This window comes from Xenopus laevis, chromosome 1L (genome assembly GCF_017654675.1).
Source record: "Xenopus laevis strain J_2021 chromosome 1L, Xenopus_laevis_v10.1, whole genome shotgun sequence".
In the NCBI taxonomy this organism is placed as follows: Eukaryota; Metazoa; Chordata; class Amphibia; order Anura; family Pipidae; genus Xenopus; species Xenopus laevis.
Window position 1 is genome coordinate 150,748,345 of NC_054371.1, and position 26,102 is coordinate 150,774,446.

General features: G+C 37.1%; 1 protein-coding gene across 3 annotated transcripts; it reads left to right on the forward strand.

Moving 5' to 3' along the window:
* Window positions 1-4,087: 4,087 nt before the first annotated feature.
* Window positions 4,088-25,886, forward strand: rnf212b.L (ring finger protein 212B L homeolog). Of its 3 annotated transcripts, none has more exons than XM_018259390.2 (16): window positions 4,088-4,237; window positions 8,350-8,451; window positions 12,802-12,854; window positions 13,241-13,315; window positions 13,955-14,070; window positions 16,263-16,323; window positions 16,468-16,499; window positions 16,695-16,741; window positions 19,139-19,169; window positions 19,291-19,348; window positions 20,740-20,794; window positions 21,021-21,054; window positions 21,689-21,804; window positions 23,975-24,039; window positions 24,201-24,244; window positions 25,779-25,886. In XM_018259390.2, exons 2-16 carry the CDS (start codon window positions 8,352-8,354, stop codon window positions 25,798-25,800), a joined length of 909 nt encoding a protein of 302 aa, XP_018114879.1. In that variant the 5' UTR covers window positions 4,088-4,237; window positions 8,350-8,351; the 3' UTR covers window positions 25,801-25,886. The 3 variants fall into 3 exon arrangements, with proteins under 3 accessions (XP_018114879.1, XP_018114882.1, XP_041420822.1); XM_018259393.2 differs by lacking the exon at window positions 4,088-4,237 and adding an exon at window positions 6,035-6,116; XM_041564888.1 differs by lacking the exon at window positions 4,088-4,237 and adding an exon at window positions 6,035-6,116 and having other exon boundaries at window positions 23,978-24,039.
* Window positions 25,887-26,102: the final 216 nt, after the last annotated feature.

Consider the following 26,102-nt stretch of genomic DNA (forward strand, 5'->3'; position numbering starts at 1 on the left):
ATGGAAAGTTTGGACGGTCCAGCAGCTGGCCAGGCAGGGCTAAATAATGAGCATCTACAATTGGGAACAAGTAACATTATTGTCAAAACTCATTTGACATTACCTGATGTAAACTGCATTCAAATACCAGTTAAGGAATATTGGTGGCAAAATAGTAAATGGTGTTAGAATTCAAATTTGCCAAATGTTCATTTTTTATTGTCAGTTTTTGGCCTTTTAGTGGCAGGATAAACCGGCAACTAGCATAGGGAAATATATCAAAATTGGATGAGTCCTTTCACTGTATCACCAAGCTGATAATGTTTTTTGTTTTTTTAAGGGGCATTTCCTGAAAGAAACCATTTGTTTTACATAAGAACTTGAACAATATAAAATGACTAAACCTGTCTAACTGCTAGTTGTATAAGTATATGGGACTGTTTGGGATTACTGGTGTTACCAGTTATTGTTGCTAGTGAGTATGTGTTAATAAATTTGTTGAGGGTTGTAGAAAGGAAATGGAAGGGGAAGTGAGATGAGAGCTCAGTGTGTCAGAGGAAAAAGAAGAAAATGAGTGAGGGATAGTTGGAGAGGATCTGCAAGAGTTGAAAGCAGTGAAATTGTAAAAAGAATAACCCAATTCATAAGCCTGGATGATAATGATAAGCCTGGATGGCTTTTTATTTTCCATTAGCAGAAAAGTGACATGGATATAGTCAGGATCTCAAAGTGTGTCACAACACAATAGGTATACATAACAATCTCTTTGTAAGAAGAACAGCAACATAACTTACATTATAATTAATTTATGCCAATGCTTTAAGCAATTGTTCTCTTGCAGAATCTTGTACTGAAATTCATTTTTCAAAAGAGCAAACAGTTTTTTTTATCTTGTGCCGCAAGTGGAGTGATGTCAAACACCCCCTTTCACCCTAGCAGCCTACAGTATCAACAGAACAATGCACAGGTAACACCGTGAAAACTCTCCTGATGGATTCAGCTTCCTGAACTGATAGCACCTCCAGTGCTCTGATTTGAGATAATAGCACATGCTAGAAGAGAAACGAGTATTTTAGTGAGTGGGGAAATGGGCAAAACTCCCAATACTGCCTCTCAGTGATTTTAAGGATGGCACTAAAAATGTAAAGCTACAGTGGAAATACAGTGGAAATAGCACAGATGGACAGGGGTTAATTAAATTCATCACTGACCCATACAACTTTTTCGGTGAGTCAGCTGCTGTTGAAGCCAATTGGAAGTAACCAGTAATCAAAATGTCCCCTGTCCAATTGTAATCTATGGGCTTCAGATAAGGATCTTAAGTAGTATACATTTTAAACACAAGTATGACAGGACTGCTTCTGTTTAAAGAATTTGGTAGGAGTTACAGCAACATGACTGTTCAAAAGAGACAAGATCATGCAGTTTGGTTCTTTTCTACTATACTGAATGGCCACCTATCTGTGTGGGAGACCCACTGTACAAGCCCTTTGAATGGTTGTATTGGAGGCAATCACGAGAGCTGATCAGAGCTAACTAGTTTGACCTCAGTGGCTAATGTATATGACAATTCTCCAGCCTAGATTGAAATGAGATGGCACATCTGCAGTGATATGAATGATCTGTGTTTGTAACCTAATTGTACAAAATCTGTTTAATCACCATAACATATAAAACCTGTTTTAACACAAAAAACTTAGGTGGAACTGATGAATGCTCATGTAGTTACAAGAGGTAGTTTTGGGACCTCCAATAGTGATTTTATACACAACTTAAATGGCGTGGAGCACCTAGTGGCAATATAATGAAAATCATGACAAAATGCTAAATTCAAATTAATGGTTTTATTTTACAGATACAGTAAAGGTGAGGCAAACAATGTTGCTAGCCAGATTCTGTTTTTGCAGTGGGGATGGTTTTCCTAATGAAAGGGTACATGTTTTCTTTTTCACACACACAGAAGACATGCCTGAAATCGGAGACAGTAAACAAGCTGTTAGTAAGCAAAGGAATGCCTCCCTAATAGCAACAGCACATTAAAAAACATACACGCCTCTAAAGATCAGTGAAGCAAAAACAGGAAAGCCATAAAGTGAATGACCCAGTGCCCTCAAATCACTAATAAATCTGGATGGCTTTATATTTTCCATTAGCAGACAAGTGGCATGGATATAGTCAGCATCTGGTATGTGATAACACAATAGGTGTACATAACAATCTCTTTGTAAGAGCAGCAATATACAGTATAACATTATAATTTATATATGCCAGTGTGCCTTAAATCAATTGACTTGCAGAGTATAGAAAACAAAGTTAGACTCAGAAATGCAAGAAATTGTGTTCACTCAATGGCAGTTAGATTGTCTCCCCTAGTGAGCAAAATATGCTTTCCCCTGACTGGTGCTCGTCTCTTGAAAAAACCTACTGCCCCAAAGTACTTTGCTAGGGTAACATGGTACCACCATGTTTCTTCAGCTCCCTGGTACAATATAAGGGGCATAATTATAGATGAAGAGGACCCTGTGATTGCTGTGGGCTCAAGGATGTATAGGGACCCAGTGACACAAACAGATAAGTAGTCTCAATATAGCTGTATAAAAAAAATGTAATAAAGAAAAATTCCAAAAATATAAGGCAACCCTAAAATTATTTTACTAGAGAGCCCAGTAATTCCTAGTAATGGCACTGTGCACAATACCATTTGACTTACAATACTGGCCATATAGTGCATTTTCACAGCCTAAGCACTAGCAAATAATACCTGGGAGCTAAATAAATATAGAGAAGTCTCAGTCCTAAGCCAACTCAGCGACGAGGCCCTTTTCTTCAGGGAAAACGTAAGCTCTTTCTGCCATTCTACAATCATGCACTATAATATTTAAATGCCTAACACTTGATCAACTGTATGTATACTGTAGATATATTTTCCCCATTGAAGAGTGGAGGTCTTGTGTTTGTGCAGGAATACTAAAGAAACAAAAACATAATCAGTTATATTAGTTGGTAGGGTTGCCACCTGGCCAGTTTTTTTACCAGCCTGGCACATTTTTGTGTCAATACCATTAAAGCCTAAATATCTTTTTATATATTGTCATATGTACAGAGTACAGAGTATACAGTACAATGAAATTCTTACTTGAATGCCTTCTTCACAGGCAAGACAATTAACACTCAGTACAACATTACAAAAATAAAGTTACAATAAAGTTCTGTTTACTCTAGCTACATACAATAAAGTTACAAAAAGGTCTGTCTTCTAAATACAGTACAATAAGTTACAATTATTATTATTATTATTAACATGTATTTATATAGTGCCAACATATTGCGTAGCACTGTAAAGTAAATGTGATTATACAACTACATCACATGAATTACATATATAGAATATATGGAGTAACAAACATCACAATCAATACAGGTACAATAAGTCCTATCTACTCTAGCTAACCCATACTATTATCAATGATCATTACCATAAAGTGCAAGTGTAAAATGTAGTGTATATAAGCAAAATTGCACATAAGTGCTTTGAAACCACTGCTAAGCATACGTATATTGTACATTCTATTGTATTGTATTAGAATTTATTATTGCACATTATAAACAGTCTCTACATATCATTTGTTACATTGGTCTGACAGCACTGGAGTAAAAACTGTCCCAGAATATAGCCAGTGTCGGACTGGGACACCAGGGGCCCACCCAAAAACCTTAGACCAGTGGCCCACCAATTAATCTTAGACCAGGGGCCCACTCTTGGTACTATTATTCTTAATCTCCTCACTCATCCTCTGTTCTCCTAATCTCTTTTCTTTACATACTATAATACTATAATCTATAATTCCTCTATTCAGCCTCTTTTTTTTCTCATAGAAATAGGGAATGGCCTTAAAATAGGCCAAATGTTTATCAGCATGAGGGCCACTGACACCTGGGCCCATCGGGAGTTTTCCTGGTATCCAGGTTGGCCAGTCCGACACTGAATATAGCAGTGCATGTGCAGATTGACCTGAGTCTCCTGCCAGAGGGCAGGAAAGAGAAAAGTGGCAATGCAGGATGACTTCATGATGGGCTCTATCTTTCGGCGACATTGCGTTGTGTAAATGTCCTGAATTACTGGAAGGGGTGTGTCAATGATCTTCTGAGCCATTTTCACCACTCTTTGCAGGGCTTTCTTGTCTTGTGTGGAGCAGATGCAGTACCAATTGTAATACAACCTGTGAAGATGGACTCCGCAGTTCACCTGTAGAAACTGGTAAGGACTGTGGTGGACATTGTTGATACTGTGGTTCAGTTATTGAATGGAAATAATACAACTGCAGACAGTGTGTAGTAATTGTAGCTATGTAGTAATTTGCTGTGTAGAAATTTTGCTCTAGTAGCATGTGATTTATTTACCATGGCTTATCTTATCTGTTAGCCCTGTGATATATTTACCCTTGTATCCTCTGTACTACAATTCCCAGCATTCCTCAACCTATAATCAAAGGATATATATACAGATTCATGCGATTAAAGTTTGGTGTTATGCATTTTTGGGGTAAGTGACACGCCAGAGAGATTGTATGGTGAATAGTATGCAATGTTTTCAATTCACATATTGCTGTTTTGGGTGATGGATTTTATAGATGCATGGCACACTGATGTTGCTTTGTAATGATACATAATGCCATTTTTGAACACTTTCACAAAGATTAACATGGTAACACAGTATCTTTATTACAAATCAGAAGAAGGTGGATATGTGTATATACTATGGTGTCGGTTTAGTTACAATAGCTTGTCCACTAGATGGGAGGTAAATAGTAGGATCAGGGGGTGATGTCAAAGGTGGGTGGAAAATTTGAATTTCCTGCCAAACATTCAGTATATAGAGGTCATTGTGAATACAATGTGTAACTTTGAAAAAGGTTGAAGTATGAGACAAAACGTCGGTGAACATTTTTCAATAAAGGATTTTATTTTTGATCATAAGACCCGTGAGTGCAACCCTTTTGACAAATTGGATAGAATCGTAGATAGTGGTATGCACCCAGGCACCATGGACTTTTGAAATGTGAGTGAGGATATTCAAACAGATTATATATATATATATATATATATATATATATATATATATATATATATATATATATATATATATATATATATATATATATATATATATTATATCTTCAGTATCCACACTCCAACAAATCAATTTCAGGGGTGCAATCACATACTCACAATTTGGAATAAAGCATTCCCAGGCCAGCACTTCCCTTAGTAAATCAAGTGATCTTACTTTTCACACATCACAGTGCTCCAACGTTTCAAGGATATATATATATATATATATATATATATATATATATATATATATATATATATATATATATATATTTACAGTTCCAAAGGAGCACACCATTTACAGAATGGAGTACCTGGGTGCCAGAGCCAACAAAATAAATGTAGAAGTGTTTGTGTACTGAAGAAGATCTCCGTGAGGGATCGAAACGTCAAGTTAAATAAAAAGTTTTCTTTATTTTTTCCTGAAAATCCTGTGAGTGTCATCATTCTTCACTTCTATATATATATATATATATATTTATATATTGTTAAAGGCCAAGGAATATTCACTAGGGAGGCAATAATTAGTGAATTAAATCAATAAGTTTCTATTCCGAGCCAATGCTCCTTTTTTTGAAAAAAGTACTCTGGCCCAGGTGTCTACAGAACCATTGTGGACTATATTCAATTTCTTGGAAATCCTTTGGGAAGACTGAGACTTGAGCATGTGCAGTGTAATAAAATTGTAGTATATGCACTTGTAGGTCGCATGTCTATTGGCAGATTTAAATGAAGGCTTGGGATATTTACAGCTTCGCTGACCTTTGAAGTGAATTTATTTCCCATAATTTTATTTCCAATCTTTTTATCCCTGCCAAAGTTACTGCCACAGGTTTTGTTGTGGACAGATCACCAAGCACAACACAGTGCTAAACATCTCCCTCACTGAGCAACTATGTACAAAGCAAGGCTGACTGAATTAGTTGGTGTGAACTACAGGTGGGCGGGGTAAAAAGGAGGAAGCAGTGCTTAGGAGCAGGAAGTGCACAGGAGGGAATAGTATAGCTCTACCATATCCTCTGCAGGTCAGGACTGTTGGGCACTACTCACAATGTATTTGTATATTTTACAGTGAATAGGGAGAAGAGAGAGAGAGACAGAGAGTTTTCAGTCACAAGATGAGCTTTAATGTATTTTAATCAATGCAATACTTTACACGTTTCTTGAGACTTTGTCATATGCAAAGTGCAGGGAGACACAGAGAGTTTCTGTCTGGGAAAGAGAAAGTTGTTTATGTGTGTGTTTGTCTTTAGCTATGTATCTTTGTGTGTGTGACAGTGTGTCTGTGCATGCTTTTCTGTGTGACACTGTTTCTGTGTTATTGTGAGTACTTCTGATCTGCTCCAGCCTGTGTGTGCTATCAGCATGAATGTATGTATTAGATGTGTATCTGTATGTTGTGCAATTGACCCTCTATTTAAGGGGTTTGTGTATTTCAGTTTCTCTGTGAGCTTGCTTGTTTCAGTAAAGGTGGTCAATACATGATCACATGAAAACTTCTGATTTAGCCCCTTTTCTGCCCAGGTATATAGGCTCTCTGACAGGTCTGCCCGATGAATATCTGGATAACTCATCAGTTTGCAACAATGTCAACAATCTGGTTGCGAGGGTCCAAATTACCCTAGCAACCATCCATTGATTTGAGTAAGAGACTGGTTTATAAATAGAAGAGGCCCTAAATAGAAAGAGGACTAATAAAACGTAGCAATAACAATACATTTGTAGCCCCACATTTCAAAGATGTTTAGAGTCAGAAGAAGAAGGTAAATAATTCAATAACTATAAAAAAAATAAAGAATAAAGGCCAAGTGAAAAGTTGCTCAGAATTAGCAATTCTACTACATACTAAAAGTTAATTTAAAGGTGAACCACCCCTTTAAAATTGTTTGTAAATATAATTGTTGAAATTATTGAAAGCAATGCAGGTTTATCCTTTTGTGTTCTCTTGAGGGTCTGGTCTTCTCCAGGCATTATAATCAGATGGCTTGCAACGTTGTTTCAGGAGTTAAAGCCAGGCATGAAGAGACTATAAATTGCTAGACAGATACTGCTGTCAGCTGCAATTACATTTTCAAATAATGTTTTAAGTGAGGTAGATTTGAATGTTAGATGAAATTACATAAATAAAACAACTTGTTTATTAATGACCTGGAGGTGGGCATTGAAAGTACTGTTTCTATTTTTGCAGATGATACTAAATTGTGCAGAACTATAGGTTCCATGCAGGATGCTGCCACTTTGCAGAGTGATTTGTCTAAGTTTTAAAACTGGGCAGCAAACTGGAAAATGAGGTTCAATGTTGATAAATGCAAGGTTATGCACTTTGGCAAAAATAATATAGATGCAAGTTATACACTAAATTGCAGTGTGTTGGGAGTTTCCTTAAATGAGAAGGATCTAGGGTTTTTGGAGATAACAAGTTGTCTAATTCTGGGCAGTGTCATTCTGTGGCTACTAAAGCAAATAAAGTTCTCTCTTGCATAAAAAAGGGCATTAACTCAAGGGATGAAAACATAATTATGCCTCTTTATAGGTCCCTGGTGAGGCGTCATCTGGAGTATGCAGTGCAGTTTTGGACTCAAGTCCTTAAGAGGGATATAAATGAGCTGGAGAGAGTGCAGAGACGTGCAACTAAACTGGTTAGAGGGATGAAAGACTTAAATTATGAGGGTAGACTGTCAAGGTCGGGGTTGTTTTCTCTGAAAAAAAGGCGCTTGCTGACGGGACATGATTACACTTTACAAGTACATTAGAGGACATTATAGACAAATAGCAGGGGACCTTTTTACCCATAAAGTGGATCACTGTACCAGAGGCCACCCCTTTAGACTACAAGAAAAGAACTTTCATTTGAAGCAACGTAGGGGGTTCTTCACAGTCAGGACAGTAAGGTTGTGGAATGCACTGCCGGGTGATGTTGTGATGGCTGATTCTGTTAATGCCTTTAAGAATGACTTGGATGATTTTTTGGACAGACATAATATCAAATGCTATTGTGATACTAAGCTCTATAGTTAGTATAGGTATGGGTATATAGAATTTAATGAAAAGTAGAGAGGGGTGTGTGTATGGATGCTGGGTTTTCATTTGGAGGGGTTGAACTTGATGGACTTTGTCTTTTTTCAACCCAATTTAACTATGTAACTATGTAACATTTTCTTTCACTGTGCCAAAAACAGTCTTTGGGTGGAGGATCTATTAGAGCTGTTATATATGCCATAAGTATATTTTTGAATAAAGCAAGTTGCTTTTCTTCAGGTATGGACTGGTTCCACTGCAATATGTGCTTCCTAAATCAGAATGAACCCTTCCATATCACCAGTTGCGGGCACTTACTCTGCCAGAAGTGCATCTCACAAGGTCAGTACCATTCCCAGAATAGAACTGCAGATAATGTGAATGGACTCGCCCAGGATGAACATCTCAATTTCTTTTTGTACTTATCTGTATCATAATTGTTAAAATAGAAACAGTCCCTATTACTACTTTACCACCAAATCCAAGCACTAAGGGTATTGTCACACTAACCAATTTCTATCATTTTGTCAACTGAGTATTTTTGCCTTTGTGGAAGGGGTACACCATTCTAGAAATCACCCAAGCAATGGGCCCCCGCTGAGTGACAGGCACACAAAAATGCTGCATTTCACCTAGTGTGCTGTTACCCAAAAACTCTTCTGGACAAATGAAGGCACCAGTTCATGTGGTATTTGGCTCCCTTCCCACCAACGGCTCCTGAGCAAAGTGCAGATGTACAGTAGCTTGCACCTAACAAGACCTAACCATATTAAACAGGGGGACCTAGTCACTTAAGTGCACTTGCCTCCCTGCATCAAGTTGCATGAATGCTCCACTGCAGAGGAATGCAGCAAGAGTGCATGTGTGTAAGAGCCCTAACAGATGCATAACAGCTCATACTTTTTCATGCTTCTGAAATTTGAAATTTGTCGAGCAACATGTTACTGTGCTTTAACAGCAAATAAACATAAAAGAATTACAGCTTCAAGGTATTTGAAATTCTAGAAGAAGAAAAAAAATACTTTGTAAAATATGCATGCCGAAGTATCTTTGTTTTAAAACACACAAAGCTATTGGAAATACACAAGGCTTCTTACAATGCTGGCCCTCTGTTATGAGTTATTAATTACTGGTTTACATTATACCAAGTATATTTTGAGATTTTTTGTAAAAATGTATAAATGAGTTGTCATTTATATATAGATTCATATAAATCTTAGATAGGGCAGCATTTTGCTTCTTAATGTTCCCCGGGTGCCCGAATATAAATACATAGGAGAGAGAAAATGCTATGCAATTGTAACTTAAAAGCTGAGTTGCTGATGAGTGAGCGGGCATGTGAGGATAAATGGGTGACAGGTCATTGCACACAGGCAGACTGTTATTTCTGATTCTTGTGGTTAGAACAGACGCATGTGCATAGTATTATTTTAAATCCTATGCTAAGACCGTGATCAGGTGACTCTCAGATGTGCAGAACATCTAGCTTCTATTTCCTACTTTAATCTTAAAGGAACAGTAACACCAAAAAATTACAGTTTTTCAAAGTAATTAATTCATAATTTACTGTTGCCCTGCACTTGTAAAAATGTGTAATCATGGGCAGCCATTCGAAAGAGAAAAGGCTCAGGTTTACATAGCAGAAAACAGATAAGCTCTGTAGAATACAATGGAAACTTTTCAGTTATTTACTATTTAACCTGTGCTTTTTCTACTTTTTTCAAATTGAATTGCTGCCCCCATGGCTGCACAGCAGCTTGCTTATGTAAACGATTATAGTGTTTCTGAAGCAAACACATCAGTTTTACCAGTGCAGGGGCAACAGTACATTATATTTTAATTACTTTAAAACACTATAATATTTTGGTGTTACTGATACTTTAAGGCAGTGATCCCCAACCAGTAGCTCGTGAGCAACATGTTGCTCTCCTACCTCTTGGATGTTGCTCTCAGGGTCCTCAAAGCAGGAGCTTATTTTTGAATTCCAGGCTTGGAAGCAAGTTTTAATTGCATAATAACAAAGTATAGTGCCAAGTAGAGCCTCTTGTAGGCTACCAGTCCACATAGGAGCTACCAAATAGCCAATCACAGCCCTTATTTGTTACCCCAAGGGACTTTTTCATGCTTGTGTTGCTCCCCAAATCTATTTACATTTGAATGTGGCTCACGGGTAAAAAAGGTTGGGGACCCCTGCTTTAAGGGATCAGCTCTGCTATAAAAGTTTTAATACACTACTAGAAAAAGTCCATTCATTGCATCCTAACAAGTAGTAATATTAATTAATTTAACCATTTCTGTGTAAAGTTGTACAGAGGCTAAAATGATGTTCTTTAGTTTCCTTACTGAAATTCCATTTCTTATCAGTTTCCTTTTTGGCTGTTTCTTGTTTGTGGGTTCGAGGGTTGAAGTAAGCCTGAATGATTGCTGATCTCAACAAAAGCTGAGTTAACTGCTGAAGTCTGCTGTAGCGCTTGCCATTTCTGTTTTTTACTGCACTGTGCAGGTCTTATTATTGCATTTCTTTTATACCTGCCCATATTATGAATTGATAACATAATAAATGAATGTGTCTTAGGCAGCAGAGCTAAAATACCCAATGCTAAAGTATTTTGTACTGTATACCTTTTGAGGTATAAAAAAAACCTCATTCCCAGACTAGAAAAAGATTCTTTATCATTGGAGTACAGAACAATGTTTATGATATGGTAAGGGCTCTTATACCCAAGCTTTGCTCCTGTGTTCCCTTGCAGTGGCTTTTTTATGCATTCAACCATATATTTTATATACTGACCTTATTGAACCAGCCTAAGGGTTCAGCATCTCTATAGTAGTAATGATCCAGGTCTTTAAAGAAATCACAGTTTCTATCTTGAATTTTGTTAGGAGTGTCAGTGACACGCACATGCTCAGTGTGCTTTGAAAGCTAATCTTAGGGGCCGCCGCAAATCATCAAGCAGAAGAGGAGGTTGGCCTGTCATATATGCTGAGTCTACAGGGCTGATTATTAAATTCTTATGCTAATTGTGCTGTTTTTGTGCTGAATTATTAATCTGAATTATTTACTAATGAGCCTGATATTGTTACATCGTTATATTCTAATTATTCAGCATATTGTTACTTTCGTCTCTAAGTTCAGTAAGTGACAGCATTACAGGGAATATGCAGTGAATCAGAAGAAAAGAAGATGGGGAGCTACAGGGGGCAACTTTGGAAACACAGGTCTTTACTGCTGAGGTTGCCTTGGGCTGGTACAGAAGACCAAAACATAATGTACATGTATGGGACCTATTATCCAAAATGCTCGGGACCTGCGATTTTCCAGATAATGGATCTTTCCCTAATTTGGATCTTCATGACTTAAATCTACTAGAAAATCATGTAAACATTAAATAAACCCAATAGGCTGGTTTTGCTTCCAATAAGGATTCATTATATCCTTAGTTGCGATCAAGTACAAGCTACTATTTTATTATTACAGATAAAATGGAAATCATTTTAAAAAAAATTCCATTATTTGAATACAATGGAGTCTATGGGAGATGCGATTCAGTAATTCGGAGATTTCTGGATAAGGGGTTTCCGGATAACAGATCCCATCCCTGTACAACATTTCTGCCCTACTTTTTAGTTAAAGGAGAAAGATAGCTCCAAGACAGTTTATTGCCAATAGATTAACCACAATAGTGCAAGCTAGAATGCTTATTCTGCAGAATGCTTTACCATACCTGAGTAAACAGCTCTAAACAGCTCTAAACACTGTTTAGGATAGAAGCTGCCATATAACCTTGGTGTGACATCACTTCCTGCTTGAGTCACTCCCTGCTCACTTATAGCTCTGAGCTCAGATTACAGCAGGGAGGAGGGCTGGGGAGAGGAGCAAACTGAGCATGCTCAAGCCCTGCCCTGGAGGTTTCAGCTAAAAACAGGAAGTCTGATACAGAAGCCCATGTATACACAATAGAAAGAAAGAAATGTGATGTTTCTTTTGACAGAGGACTCAGAGCAGCATTACTCTGAGGGTTTACTGGCGTATTTATATAGACCTTTCTGATAAAACTTATTTAATTTTAGCCTTTAAGCTTTAGTTTTCCTTGAAGCACAGAATTGCTGAAAATATGTGTGAAATCTGCACTACCTGTGAGTGAAAAAGATCTCCAGGTAATAGCCTAGCATTGAGCGTGAATTCCCTTCTCTGTACTTTTCTGTAGGTTATGCGATTCATATGTTCTACTGCCAACGCAATGGTATTTTCTGGAGATTTGTCTCCTGCAGTTAGCGACAAATATCCTTGTCTGCCATTAGCAAAAGTAGTCACTGAGCATTTGCACAGTTGAATATAAAAAAATCTGTTTGCTCTTTTGAGAAATGGATTTCAGTGCAGAATTCTGCTGGAGTAACACTATTAACTGATGCGTTTTGAAAAAAACATGTTTTCTGATGACAGGATCCCTTTAAAGATAATAGGTTTTTAAAATCTTTCTTTTGTTAGTCTATGTTTGTGTGTTTTCTATATCTCATACAATACATGAAGACTACTAAAACAGCAGCACCATTTCCCTGTACTAGTATAACACCTGGCTTGGATGCTCAGTGGATGTTGCTGAATAGCATATGAACCCTGCCCCTCGCACTTTGAGCTAGCACTTAATAGTAGTTAATAGCTAATGTTGACCATTTTCTTTTTCTGTGCAGATAAATGCAGCGTCTGCAAAAGAGCCTGCAGATACCTGTCCCTATCAGATAATGTGAGTGTGTGGGATATAGTTTTAACTGGAGAAATACTGATTCATGGGGAGCGGGAGCTGAAAGTACATTCTGCACTACAAATATCCTGCTGAGTAATATCCATCAGCTAAAATGTTACTCTTACTACATTTATTTATACATATATATTTTTTCTAAAGATGACTTTACACGCTGTATAGATGTGGTTATTTCTTTAAATAAGGCACTATCCAGAAAGCAATGGAATATGGCATTGTCATATTCCAGGGCTTTCTGGAAAACAGGTTTCCAGATGCAAGATCCCATACATGCACTAACATGCATCACCTACATTGTTTCTTTGCTTTTGCATTGTACTCCTTTTTTGTATGACTTTATTTTAAGTTATTTTGTTTCTTTTCTATAGATGAAACCTCAGGAGAAGATATATTTCAGAAACCACAAACAGTTAGCTCAGAAGTACTTTGAACAATTTGCTCAGGTGTGTTCTGTAAATATGATGGAGTCAAGAGCCTGATCCAAAAGCTCACATTGCTGTTCATTCAGTCCACCCTACTTATATGCATCCCCTACTAAATTAAACTGCAAATTGCCATAGCAAAAGCTATGGACCTCCAAAAGTGACCTGTTTGCTGTACCCATTGCTAGTAGTCAAAGGGTTGCAGTCAAAGGGTTGTCGGGCATATTTTGCAATGCTTAATGTTCTCTTTCCAGTGATCCCTCATCAGGAGAATGTGCAGTTGAAGTTTTGGAATCAGTATTGTTTATAACTTTTTTAGATCCCCAGTTCTGACTCTTACAAAAATGTATTTAATGGGGGGGGGTAGTTCAACTTTAAGTTTTAGTATTTTATGGAATGTTTAGCAACCAATTAGATTTAAATTTTTTTTTTTTTTTATAGATTTTGAATTATGTGCCTTCTTCTTCTGTCTCTTTCAAATGGTAGTCATTGACTCTGGCAGCTCTCTTCTATTCATCTTCCAGTCTCTCATTCAAACCACTGACTGGTTGCTAGCTAATAATAAATGTAAACAGGACCCTGCTTTGAGTAACTGTAGTAAATGCATGGGTAGGAATACCCACTGTTGGGCCTTAGTCTATTTATCTCCATTGCTCACAGGTGTCAAGCTTCCAAAAGCAGCAGTTTGAACTCCAAATGGCCTTTTATAAACATTACCTTTGTAAGACTCAGCGTGCTTTGCAAGATGCTCTTCGGAAGGTCGACAGTCAAGAAAGGTATTAAAATATACTGTATATCACTGCAAATATGGCATATTTTTTGAATGAATCTAACAACTAATCGAACTATTTAACAACATTTAATAGAAAACATGTCAACAGGCTTGTTTCCTTGATTATTCTAAATATCATAATAGTAGCCTAGTCATTTACTAACTCCTTAAAGCTTAACGGTATGCTGAGATTTGTAGTTCAGATCTCATCTCATCTCATCCTTTCCTTTCTTTCTTTTCTTTAAAATCAAACTTGTAAGAGTGGCATATTATATAGCTCATTTTCAATCAGTACATATTGCGGGAGGCATTTCCAACAGGCTGCAAATCTATAGGGGCAGTAACAAGTGCTTTGCTCAGTGTACACAAAAATTGGCGCATAGTGACGGACAAAGAAATCACATTCTTACGTTTTTTTTTGTGCAGAATGCTGATTTGCTGCTTAAGTCTGCTTTAGGGCTCTGACATATACATAGGCCTGTGTTCCCCTGCAGTGAATCTTTGATACTTCCCAATGGAAGAGACACAGCACCTTCTTTCAGATGACTGAGGTGTAGTCAAGTGCCAAACACAGGTGGAACTCAACTTGATGGATACAAAGTCATTTGAAAGCAGCGGCTGTGTTTCTTCCTCCGTTCCCATACAGTGGATCGCTCGAAAGATAGTCAAAATGCCCATGTGTAAGAGCCCTTTATGTGTTAAAAAATACCAAGGTCAAAACATTTTTGTAAATTCAACATACATCTATCTATTTTATTGTATTATGAACATGTGTTGAACAAATAAAAATGCAGCATGTTGAGTTTATTATATCACACTATAATGCAGGTGTGCAGGGCCGGATTTCACCCTGAGGGCGTCGAAGGCCAGCTTCCTTTAGTACCCCCCTCCCTCCTACAGGATCGCGAGCATGCGAATCCTTTCCATACTAAAGTGCTAAGTGCCTAGTGCTCCAGAATCAAGCTAACTACCGGTGCAACTGGGCAGCATGCCACCCCTCAATTTATGCCACCCTAGGCCCTGGCCTTGCCACAAATCTGAGTCTGCAGGAGTGCTAGATTTGGATGGTGGTGGGTTCAACCAGACAGAATTGAATGAACTCAATTAGCTCATCTGTTTAGGTAAATTTACATGTTTCAAATGCACCAAATACGCCCTTTTATAAGAGCCCTTTATACAGTACATATGGCCCTCACCTCAAGAGTGCAGGAGAATCTGGAACAAGGGAGCTCTGGAGTTTTGTGTGCCTTAATCAAATTGCATAATTGCTCAAAAATTCTATTGTATAAATTTTTGAGTAATTACATGATTCTCAGTAGGGTACATTCTGGCATTTTGTAGCCGCGACAAAACGTGGGTCAGAAAAAGCAGTGTGTCATTGCCCTTAAGTACAGTGCTCCCTTGTGCTTGTGAGCATTGCTGCCTGTACCTTGCCCCAGATGCATCATTAAAGGCACAGCTGCTAGGCTGCAGATACAAAATTGCTCAAAAACAGCCCAGAAGCAGGTGCTTTGTGTAATATAATGTATGTTTGTTGCCTGAAATTGCATTTTTTTAAGAAAGAGTCACAACGTTGGTAGCGGCCATTTAACAAGATTTTTATGTTACTGCTGTCAAGCTCTTATAATGCAATTGGGGCTTGCAGTTGATAGGTTCAGTTGAAGTGGTAGTATCACTGTCCGACAGGGAACCCTACTCTAACCAGCAGTGTTATATCCGTAGAATATGTCAGATGTGTTCTTTTTATGGTCTCTCGGGAAAAAAAAGTGACCACAACCCCCAAAGGCAAGCACTTTTTCTCCAACTGGCAAATTATAAAATTGGATTTCAATTTCCATTGCTTTACAACAGAGTATGTGTTTTTAGACTTCTTCATTTGATAATCTGGACAAGCTATACAAATTTACAATTTTTAGAGAAGGGTATCATTTCATAACAAATATTTCAACTGAATGTATATTTATGGGCAACCGGAGAAGGAAAGTCTCAATCGGCCCAGGTTATCAGGAAAATGATTACAATCACTGGGGGGGGGGGGTTAAATATTTGGCACCCCCAGTGATTGAGACATTCCCTGCAGTACTTTAAATTACATAGTGATGTAAGATATGAAAAATGCATAACTTTGCTAAATTGCTGAAAAGAATTATGCACATTTAATCCGCAGTTAGTGACATATTCTTTTTTTTGTTAAAGTGAGTTGAAATCTATGAAAAAAGACAATGCAGAACTCAGGACTCTGGTTAGTGCCCTTAAGGTAATGGAAATGTGCTGGAGGTAGACTTTTTATATGATTTTCTTACCAATATTGATAAAATGAATGCTATGCTGTGATATAAAAACAATGTATTTTTTTGTTTTCTTCTTTCACATATGTTAATCTTTTTTGTTTTTTATTTAGGGTTCGCTGAGCAGATCACAAAACAATAACAGGTGTACTAAGATTCTTATTTGTATTTTTGATTGATTTAAATGTTAAGCAAATATTTTATTATTGGTGTCAGAGTGCTACTTTGTGGTAAGAACAGGTAGTGCTGCATGTATAAATTGCAAAGTGTGTTAGGGTATTTTTCTCACCCTTATTGTGCTTTCTGAATGCATTTACTGTCTTTGCATTTGTCCTGTCAGGTTATGCACACCTCGACCTGTTGCCATCACCTCTCCTACTCAGACAGGTAAATGGAACCTGCGGGGTACTTCCACTGGCAAAGTAAACTAACTCTACGCTTATCAAAATTATGACTTTGTTATCATCAACCTTTTTTAAGTGACTGTATGGATTAAAACTGCCTCAGCTCTTGAATATACATTGGTGTTCAAATTCCACATTATGTTTGAGTTGAGTCTTTAAACAAGTTTCAAGGTCATGCATTACTGTAGTATTTTTCTATGCTGCAATAAGCTTCTCTTTATTTTATTAGTCCCTTAGCTTCACACAGCACTACCAAGCAATGTGTAGAAATCAAAATGTATTACAGTGACAACACGTTCAGACATTTAATATTTAATAGAACATCAAACCCAAAACAAACATTATAACATTTAACAGTTACCTATCATCAAAGCTGATGAACCTATAACCAGCACAAAACATGGAGAAAAAAAGTAGAATTCTAGCCAGATTTTGTGAGGATCTGGATCTCAGTAGTGAAGGTATTCCCTTGAAGCCTTTGTGCATAAAAAGATATTACCTTGTGCACGTTGTGCAACTTTAACCTTTGCTGTAAGTGCAAATTTGCACGTTTGCTTCAACCATTGCATTATAACGAACCTGTGCAGAGTTTTGAATGGCGGCCATTGCTGAATTACATACTTTATGCGCATACAAAATTGCCAGTTCAGTTGTAAGTTTTAAGCACAAATAGGAAACAAAATCACGGCAAGGCAATCCAAGAGCCGGAATGGATTAACTATAAAAGTGTCATCTGCAGATGGATGATCAAAGGAGTTGATTAGATGATTTCCAATTGGATCAAACAGTAAATCCTCTGCTAGTCTGCCTTTCATTTAGTTATAATAGAATGCCTATACTACTTTTATGCTGCACAAATAATTTCTAATTCGCTGTTGTAGACTGCTCTGGTGAAGGCAGGGAGTACACATCTGAAAAGAAGAGTTATTAAACTGATATTTTAATATATCTATGAAATACATGTGTCTCGGACTTTTATTAAAGGACAAGGAAAGTCTAAATTAGAATAAGGCTAGAAATGCTGTATTTTGTATATTAAACATAAGCATGAACTTACTGCACCACAAAGCCTAATCAAACTAATGATTTATGCTTTCAAAGTTGGCCACAGGGGGCTGTCATCTTGTAATTTTGGTAAATATCTTTGCAAGACTAAGACTGTGCACATGCTCAGTGTGGTCTGGGCTGCTTAGGGATTGTCATAAACAAAGCTGCTGGAATTCTGCATGGCTGGTAAGTAAGGCGGGGGCTCCCCCTGCTGTTCATAAGTATGATTGTTTCCCTGCTCAGCAGTTAGGGACCATCTGACAATTCCTATCCACAGCAGTAAATGAAGGGGGAATTTCACTGCATACAGTCAGGTTTCTTATAAAAACGGTACACATTTTTTAATTAAAGTATATTGGAGATAGGTTTCTTTTTCATTAAAGAAAGTAAAAATGTGATTTATTTTTTTGCCTTTCCTTGTCCTTTAAACTAGTATTCTTGTAGACTGATTCCACCAGCACATACATTTTATAGTAAGCTAACTAGATCAAACTTTTAAAAGGACAAACAAAATCCATATCAAAATACATGCAAAAATTTATTTTTAAATGTACTTTGAAAGTTAGCTATAGGCAATAGGTACTTATAGGTCATATGTTACGTGAAGTACCCAAACCTGTTTTGCCAACTTGACTGTCCCTTTTCAACCTGTCAACATTTAACACTATGGCAGCCCCCTCATTGATGAAAATGGGGGTTCAGATAGGTAATGTAAAAGCTTCAGGCAATAAATTTTACAGCAAAATGAAAAAATATATGAAGCATAGGTTCCATAGGGTCTTTCCCATTCGCTATGAATGGAGGGAGATATGTAGCATTTTTCTCCTCTGAGTAATAGATCGCTGTGGTGACATAATGCTACAGATCTTCCAACATGCCTCTTCCCAAAAAAATAGGAATAACAATATAATTGAACTCAATTAAGTCAGTCTGATTTTGGTTGCTGGGGTGACAACAAGATAGTGTTTTCCCCTTGCAGGCTATAAATAGGCAGAATAAAAATGCTAATAATTGACAGACCACACAAAATACATGATGAAGACCATGTACATTTTTTAGACACGGAGCACTCGCGGGACTAAAACCAACACTTTATTTGATATAGTTTAAAATCATAAAGCACACAAACAGATCCACGCTTGACGCGTTTCATGGTCAAAACCACTTCCTCATAAACAACATGAAGAAACCATGGATTACATCAAAGTAATAATGGTCTGGCTATTCTTCTCACTCTTAATCATTGTCATATATAATATTTCTTGTTAGAAAATGGCATTTAGTCTGTCTAAACCTGTTACTTACATGCACTATTGTGTTTAAATCGTTTTAGTTACACCTCAGCAGAGCAACCTTGATACAAGGTATGGAGTTCATGTTAGAGACACGTTTTTGGTGCTTAAGTTGCTTATATTATTTCTATTCAATTGAGCTTTGATGATGAAGAGCAGACTAAGATGATCGTTGCTTCTTTATTTTTGATAGCCGATCGTCCTCATTGGAATCACTGCTACGTGGACTATCACGGTCAGGAGGACAGAGTGTAAGTGTAAAGCCCTATCTGCTTATAACTAGAATTCTAAAAACAAAATCCACATATATCCAAACATAGTGCAGCCAATACTATACAGCCAAATATGTCTTTATGGAATGATCTATAAAGGAACAAATCTCATATGAAATTTCAATGTCATAGCAACCAGTAAGATATTTGCTTTTATTTTATGTTAATTAGGTGTTATTGCAACTGTACTTGAGCAAATTAGCATCGATGTTGGTAAGAGAGCCCTACTGACATCCCACAATGTGTTTAAATTGGCTACTTATAGAATATCATAAAAAAGATGAGGGAGTGACCTAGGATAAGGGTTGAGAATTGTTAAACACCATTTGTGAACCACATAAAACTTGAACCTAAAATGCAGTTCAGTTTAATCCCTAACAACTACTTATAGATAGTACTGTGTGCAGCATTGACCTTGTTTTGTGTTTATGTGTCTTTATAGTGTTTAATAAACAAAAATCCTGCATTCCCTCTTTTTCACACTGTCAGTAACTGGAGTCATTTCATGATCTAATATGCTCTACATGTTTAGGATGATGTCTTGTGAATAGCCAAAACATGGTATGGGGTATCAGTATTACATAATGTACTCAAAATGTCTCTTGTAGTTGTCTATATATATATAATGGTTTTACAAAATTAGTGGTAAACACAACTTTCCCTTGTTTTATATATATATATATATATATATATATATATATATATATATATATATATATATATATATATATATATATAGATATATATATAGATATAGATATGTATATAGATATATATGTACAGTATATATTATTAGTATATTGTACAGTATATGGATGGGTAGTTTTATTGGTTGTGATGTATATTGGATTTTTTTTTCTTTGTTTGCAGAATTCTGTTTTCCCTTTAGAAGGACAGACATTGCAGGAAGCAGCATATTTGACCTACTGCAGGGGTTGATCACCTTCTAAACACTTTTTCAATTCTTTTGTTTTCAGATTGTTCACCAAAAATAAAGACTTTTTCTGGTGAACTGTCTGAAAAAAACTGAACTGAAAAAAAGTGTTGAAAGGTGAACAACTCTGAAAGTCTAATGTTGTACTTTCTCAATTCTCTAATCTAGAAGAGCTCTACACTTGCACAGATACCAGAGGACTTTTTGGCTGCAAGAATTACCTAGTTAATATAATATTTTATTATACAGTGAAAACACAGCGTCCTAATGCCATTGCAATTGGCAGCTCCACCTATAGAGACATTGGTAGACTTCTTAGGATATATATCTCGCTATAAACCTATGCCTGTACTACAAGTGTTTTGTGTGATTTGGGACAGCCAACAAAGTGTGCAGTCATAAATGTTAATGTAACAGAAGATATATATTTTTACAGCAGCCAGTATCAGCAGGCAGAGTACAGGAAAGAACCACACCAGTATCCAGTTACGGTAAGCATTATTGCATCATGAATAAAAATATTGGAACATGGGAAAATGAGCAGTTAAATAAGCTAGACCTTTTTCATGCTGGGCTTGATTTTAAACATGGTGCCATGATTTTATTTTCTAGATAGCTGATTGTTATGAATAAACTGTTCTCTTTGATATCTGCCTTTCTACATGTTTTATCCATGTCAAAGTCGGTGCAAAATTCCCGATTGTGCTTTATTTTTAGGATCTCCAATGTCTACAAGCAGTGTCTCCCATCGGTAAGAAAAGCAGTTCATGATCACTAAATTGAAATTGAATATATACTAACAAAGGTAGTGCCCAGGAACCATTTATTTACATATGCAAACTAACAAAGGAACACTGGACACTAATTATGCTAGTTCGCTTCAAGTGATCCGGGCCACCTTCTACCCCAGGCCCCCTCAGTGACCACAGGGTCTGCTGTATGCCACTGACTTAATAAAACCACATAACAACCCCTCCCCCCCACATAAGCTCATGTGACATAAATCATTAGCTCCATCTAGTAGTGTAATGTGCTTTATTGTACACTCCTGCACTGCAGTGTGTGTCCTTTCTTGATCTCCTTCCAGATTCATTTGTACATGTGATAGCCTTCTGGATTTAGTTGTACACTGACATTTCAGTGACTCATCAATGTCTTTTAATGACACTGCAGATAAGAACCAGCAAAAAGGGTTTTTTGAATGTCACGCATTATTATTATATAAGCGTAATATTTATATACTGTATATATGTAAATAAATATGTCGACCATCACACTATTTATCCACAATAGTTTTTTTCCAGTTGTTTTTAGATATTTATATTTTTGCTGTTGTTAACGGAAACCTTTGTGACGAAATCTTAGTGCTGTTTTTTATTTTACAGTGTATCTTCACAGTCATCTTCTGTACTAAATCGCCCTGTTTTGGAAGGACTCACTAATGTATCCAGAGATCATAGTCAAACCCAGCTTAACAATAACTCTCCTCGACTACTCTCAGGTAATGAAACAAACCCTGTTATGTTGGTTGTTCGTGATGGTTGACAAGAAAAAACTCTATTGGTTCTTAAAGGGATTTTTATGATGTCGTTTTTATTTCTAAATTATACTATTTACACTGCAAATAATTCACTCTACAATATAACATTTTATTCCTGAACCAGCAAGTGTATTTTTTTTGGTTGTAATTTTGGTATTGATGCAGCCATCTCAAGTCATTTTGCCTGGTCATGTGGTCAAATAAAGGCATTTCCAGTTTACCAGCACTGCTAGGGTCTGTTCTGATTTTGTTTATAGCATTTGGAGCAATACTTGCAAGGACCAATAAGAAGCCAAGTTTTGACTTTTTTTTTAAAAATCCATTTGTTTGCTGTTGGTATTGTATTGTATTGGTTGTACTCTGCACTTTGAGAGACATCTACTGGTGAGACATAATATGTCCACTAATTTAAAGGACAAGGATAGTCTAAAATAGAATAAGGCTAGAAATGCTGTATTTTGTATACTAAACATAAACATGAACTTACTGCACCACAAGCCTAATCAAACAAATGATTTATGCTTTCAAAGTTGTCCACAGGGGGCTGTCATCTTTTACAAGACCAAGACTGTGCACATGCTCAGTGTGGTCTGGGCTGCTGATTAGGTATCATCATAAACTATCAAAATAGCACAAGTCAAATAATATCTGCCAGAAGCCGAAACAGCAAGACTGATTAATAATCAGAATATACAGACTGCACTGAGTTCTGTGTTGTCCTGTAATCTAATGTGGATTTTATAGTTTTAGTATTGTTTAATACAAATTTTCTCCCACTCTGCAGAACCAGTGGCTGCAGGAAAATAATCCTCCAAATAGAATCCCAGTTTATCTGTTTACATCTGGCGCCACGTTCTTTGTCCCTGCTGCTGGAGTTGGAAACATTAAAGGGGATGTAAAGGCAAAAATAAAATTCAATACAAATCTCTACACAGTCGCCGACCGCTCTACAGGGAAACAAAGCTGCTGGAATTCTGAAAGGCTGGGAAATAAGGCGGGGGCTTCCCCTGCTGTTCATAAGTATGATTGTTTCCCTGCATAGCAGTTAGGGACCGGCTGACAATTCCTTTCCACAGCAGTAAATGAAGGGAGAATTTCACTGTATACAGTCAGGTTTCTAATAAAAACAGTACACATTTATGTATTAAAGTATATTGAAGATAGATTTCTTTTTCATTAAAGTAAAGTAAAAACAGGATTTTATTTTTTTGCCTTTACATGCCTCTTACATGCAGAAAATAATGTTGGGTTGTTTAACATGTATAAATAATACGTACATTTTATTCATAAAGATGAATTCAACCTTAAAATTAACTATCTGTATTAAACATACAGCAGTATTTAAAGACAGTGTACAATAGGGTTTTTTAAATTTTTTGTTCACGAAATGTCAGGCTTGGAATTTCAACTGTTATCTGGTTACTTGAGCTTAACCTCATCAATGATGTAGCAGTTTGGAATTCAGAATTTTATCAGGAGCCGGTCAATTCGAAAAGTCGAGTTTTCGGAGTGTCAATCATATGATTCGAATCATTTTTGTCACAACATTTTTTCGTTCTAACTTTTTTGAGAAAGATTATTGATAAATGAGTTCAATTCGTGGAAGGGAGTTTGGTCGACTTTGTTTTAATAAAAGACTGAGATTAATTTGAGTTTTAGTAAATAACCCCCTAAATAAATAATGAATGCTAACTAAAAAGTAGTTTACAATATATCCATAACATACTAAAAGTTATTGAAAAGGTCAATGTAAGGGCTCATATATAAAGTGTACAAAGTGCAAAAAAATGGGCACTAACCACATGGCAGATATAAGACTGTAGACTAGTTGATAAGATCATTGAAAGTAGCCTACCACAGGAACGACTTAGGGCGGTGGCAGAAGGGGAGACTCCTCTTCTGCGGGCTACTACTCCCCCCCCCTTACTGCCTTCCCACTGGCTAGAATACAAATCGCTGGAGGGATCGCTTCAGATTTCCGAAGTCAACCCCAAGTTGCCCCGTCTGCCACCACTCTTAAAGGAAATTTGAAATCACTGGGGGTGCCAAATGATATATTAATTCTGGAAACATATTATATAATGTATCTATACTGTATCATACGTGAGTATTAATTACTATAATCCTCCAGCAGGTGGTTTGATGGAATCCTGTTTGACACCAAGCAACAGTACTGACCGACTCAGAGCAATCCGGGTATGTCATTTTTATTTTATGAAAAGAATAATGAAACTAATTTTATGATGATGTTGGTACAAGTGCAGTAAACGTGACATGTACAGTCAGTTTCTGGTTTTATTGGTGCTTTAAAAAAAGATTACCATGTGTTTCCAACTGAGCCCAAAATTCTTTTGCAGCTAAGCTTCACTCCAAGGACTCCAGGCTCTTATTCCTCTGGAGCGTAAGTATATATATCCTCAAAATGCAAATTTGAATCTTGATATGGTTAGATGTATATCCATGTGGAATCCAAGATAAAGAAATGGTTATGTACAGTATTCTATCAAGTAACAATAAATGAAGAGGCTGGGAGGTACGGCTGTGCGTGCCTATTTTATCAAGTAGAAAATAACAAGGCTACTGGTTTAATACAATATGAACTATTTGAAGTTATTAAGGAATTTGTGTTCCTTCTCTGAAGCACATTAGACTGTTCTAGAAGAGTAGTATTCACTTTCATCTGTATCAGTTAGAAATGGAGAAGGAAAGGCTTGCAGCACTTGGGGGTGCCAAATGTTAGGCACCCACAAGTGATTGTAGTTACTTACCTGAAACCCCGGGTCGGTGCTCCTATCAGCAGAAAACTGCACCAGCCCGAGGTCATACCAGTGAGCACCACAGATCGATCCTTCTGTCTTCAAATTTACCGGGGCAAATTAATTCGCAGTTGAACAAAATAGCCGCCTTTTTAGTTAAAGTTCGGCTTTTCGTTCTACTGCACATGCGCAGCTGCACAAAGTAGGAGGAAGACCCCTTTAACCCTCTCACTCAAATCAGACCATACTCATGTATCCATCTGATCCCTGTCTAACCACCCATGTAAATGCTGTTGTTATCCTAGACATGTATCAATCTGTATCCACCTTGATATTCAGTCAGTGGCATAAGTAGCAGGGAGGCTGGGGGTGCAGCAACATCAGGGATTGCCAGGAGGCCATGAGTGTATATGAGCCACAAGCTATTAGATGTGCCACACTATGGGGGCAGTAGCAGTGGTAACCAGGAGGGAATCAGATCAGGAATAACACATTTTAGTTTAGAGGAGTCCACTGGTGATATATGTAGATTCTTAGGAACCAAGATCAAATCCTATGGCACCAGGGTGCTCTTTGGAGTTGGACAGTACAATGGGACACCAAGGAACTTACAGGCATCTGTCTGGATAGCATTAACCCCAACGGCACACACAGTGACATAACTAGCTGGCAGCCAATAACCAAATGGAGCATACTAATGACCTGTGTCCCCCGCCACCTTATTGGCCACAATCCCCATCTGTATAAACAATTTTAAGCACTTTTCCAATATACATTAAGTTTTTAAAGCTATTAAGCTGTTTTCCATCTAAAATGTATATATCATTCCATCTGTACTGTCACAAGAACAGACCAGCAGATGGAGCCGTTGTTGCAAAATTCATCATATTAGCACTTCAGCTTAATAGATTTTAAACAGAAAAAAAATAAACTGCAAAAGTGCTTAGAAAAGCACCCTCAACAATTTCTAAAGTTTACAGGTTTTACATATCCTTTAGTAACAAAACTGGATTTGTCTCCAATATAACATCTATTTAGCAGAACAAATCTATGAATACTTTTTCCTGTATTATAAACTGGTCTTGGAGACACAATCTAAGCAGTCACCATTTCTACATATATTTGATGTGATCTTGGAACACATAGTTTCATTATTCATTATCTCATTACTTCCTTTAGATTCTCCAACACAAAGAATTAAAAAGGAGAGCGGTTCAGATCAACACTCCAAACCCAGGGAATCCCTGCTGTGAATGACATGACTAATAAAGTTTAACAGTGCCTCAACTGTAATTATCTGTCTAGTGTGATGTCCCTGATCCCTAGTTGCCTTCTGCTGAGCAAAGACTTTAGGCTAGGGCAGGGGTGTCCAACCTGCACCCGAGGGCTGCATGCGGCCCAGGATGGATATGAATGCGGCCCAGCTTGAAACGCTCAGTTCCCGAGGAAACATCATAATAATGTAATAATAAGTCCCATATTCCAGTGTCCATCTGGTTATCC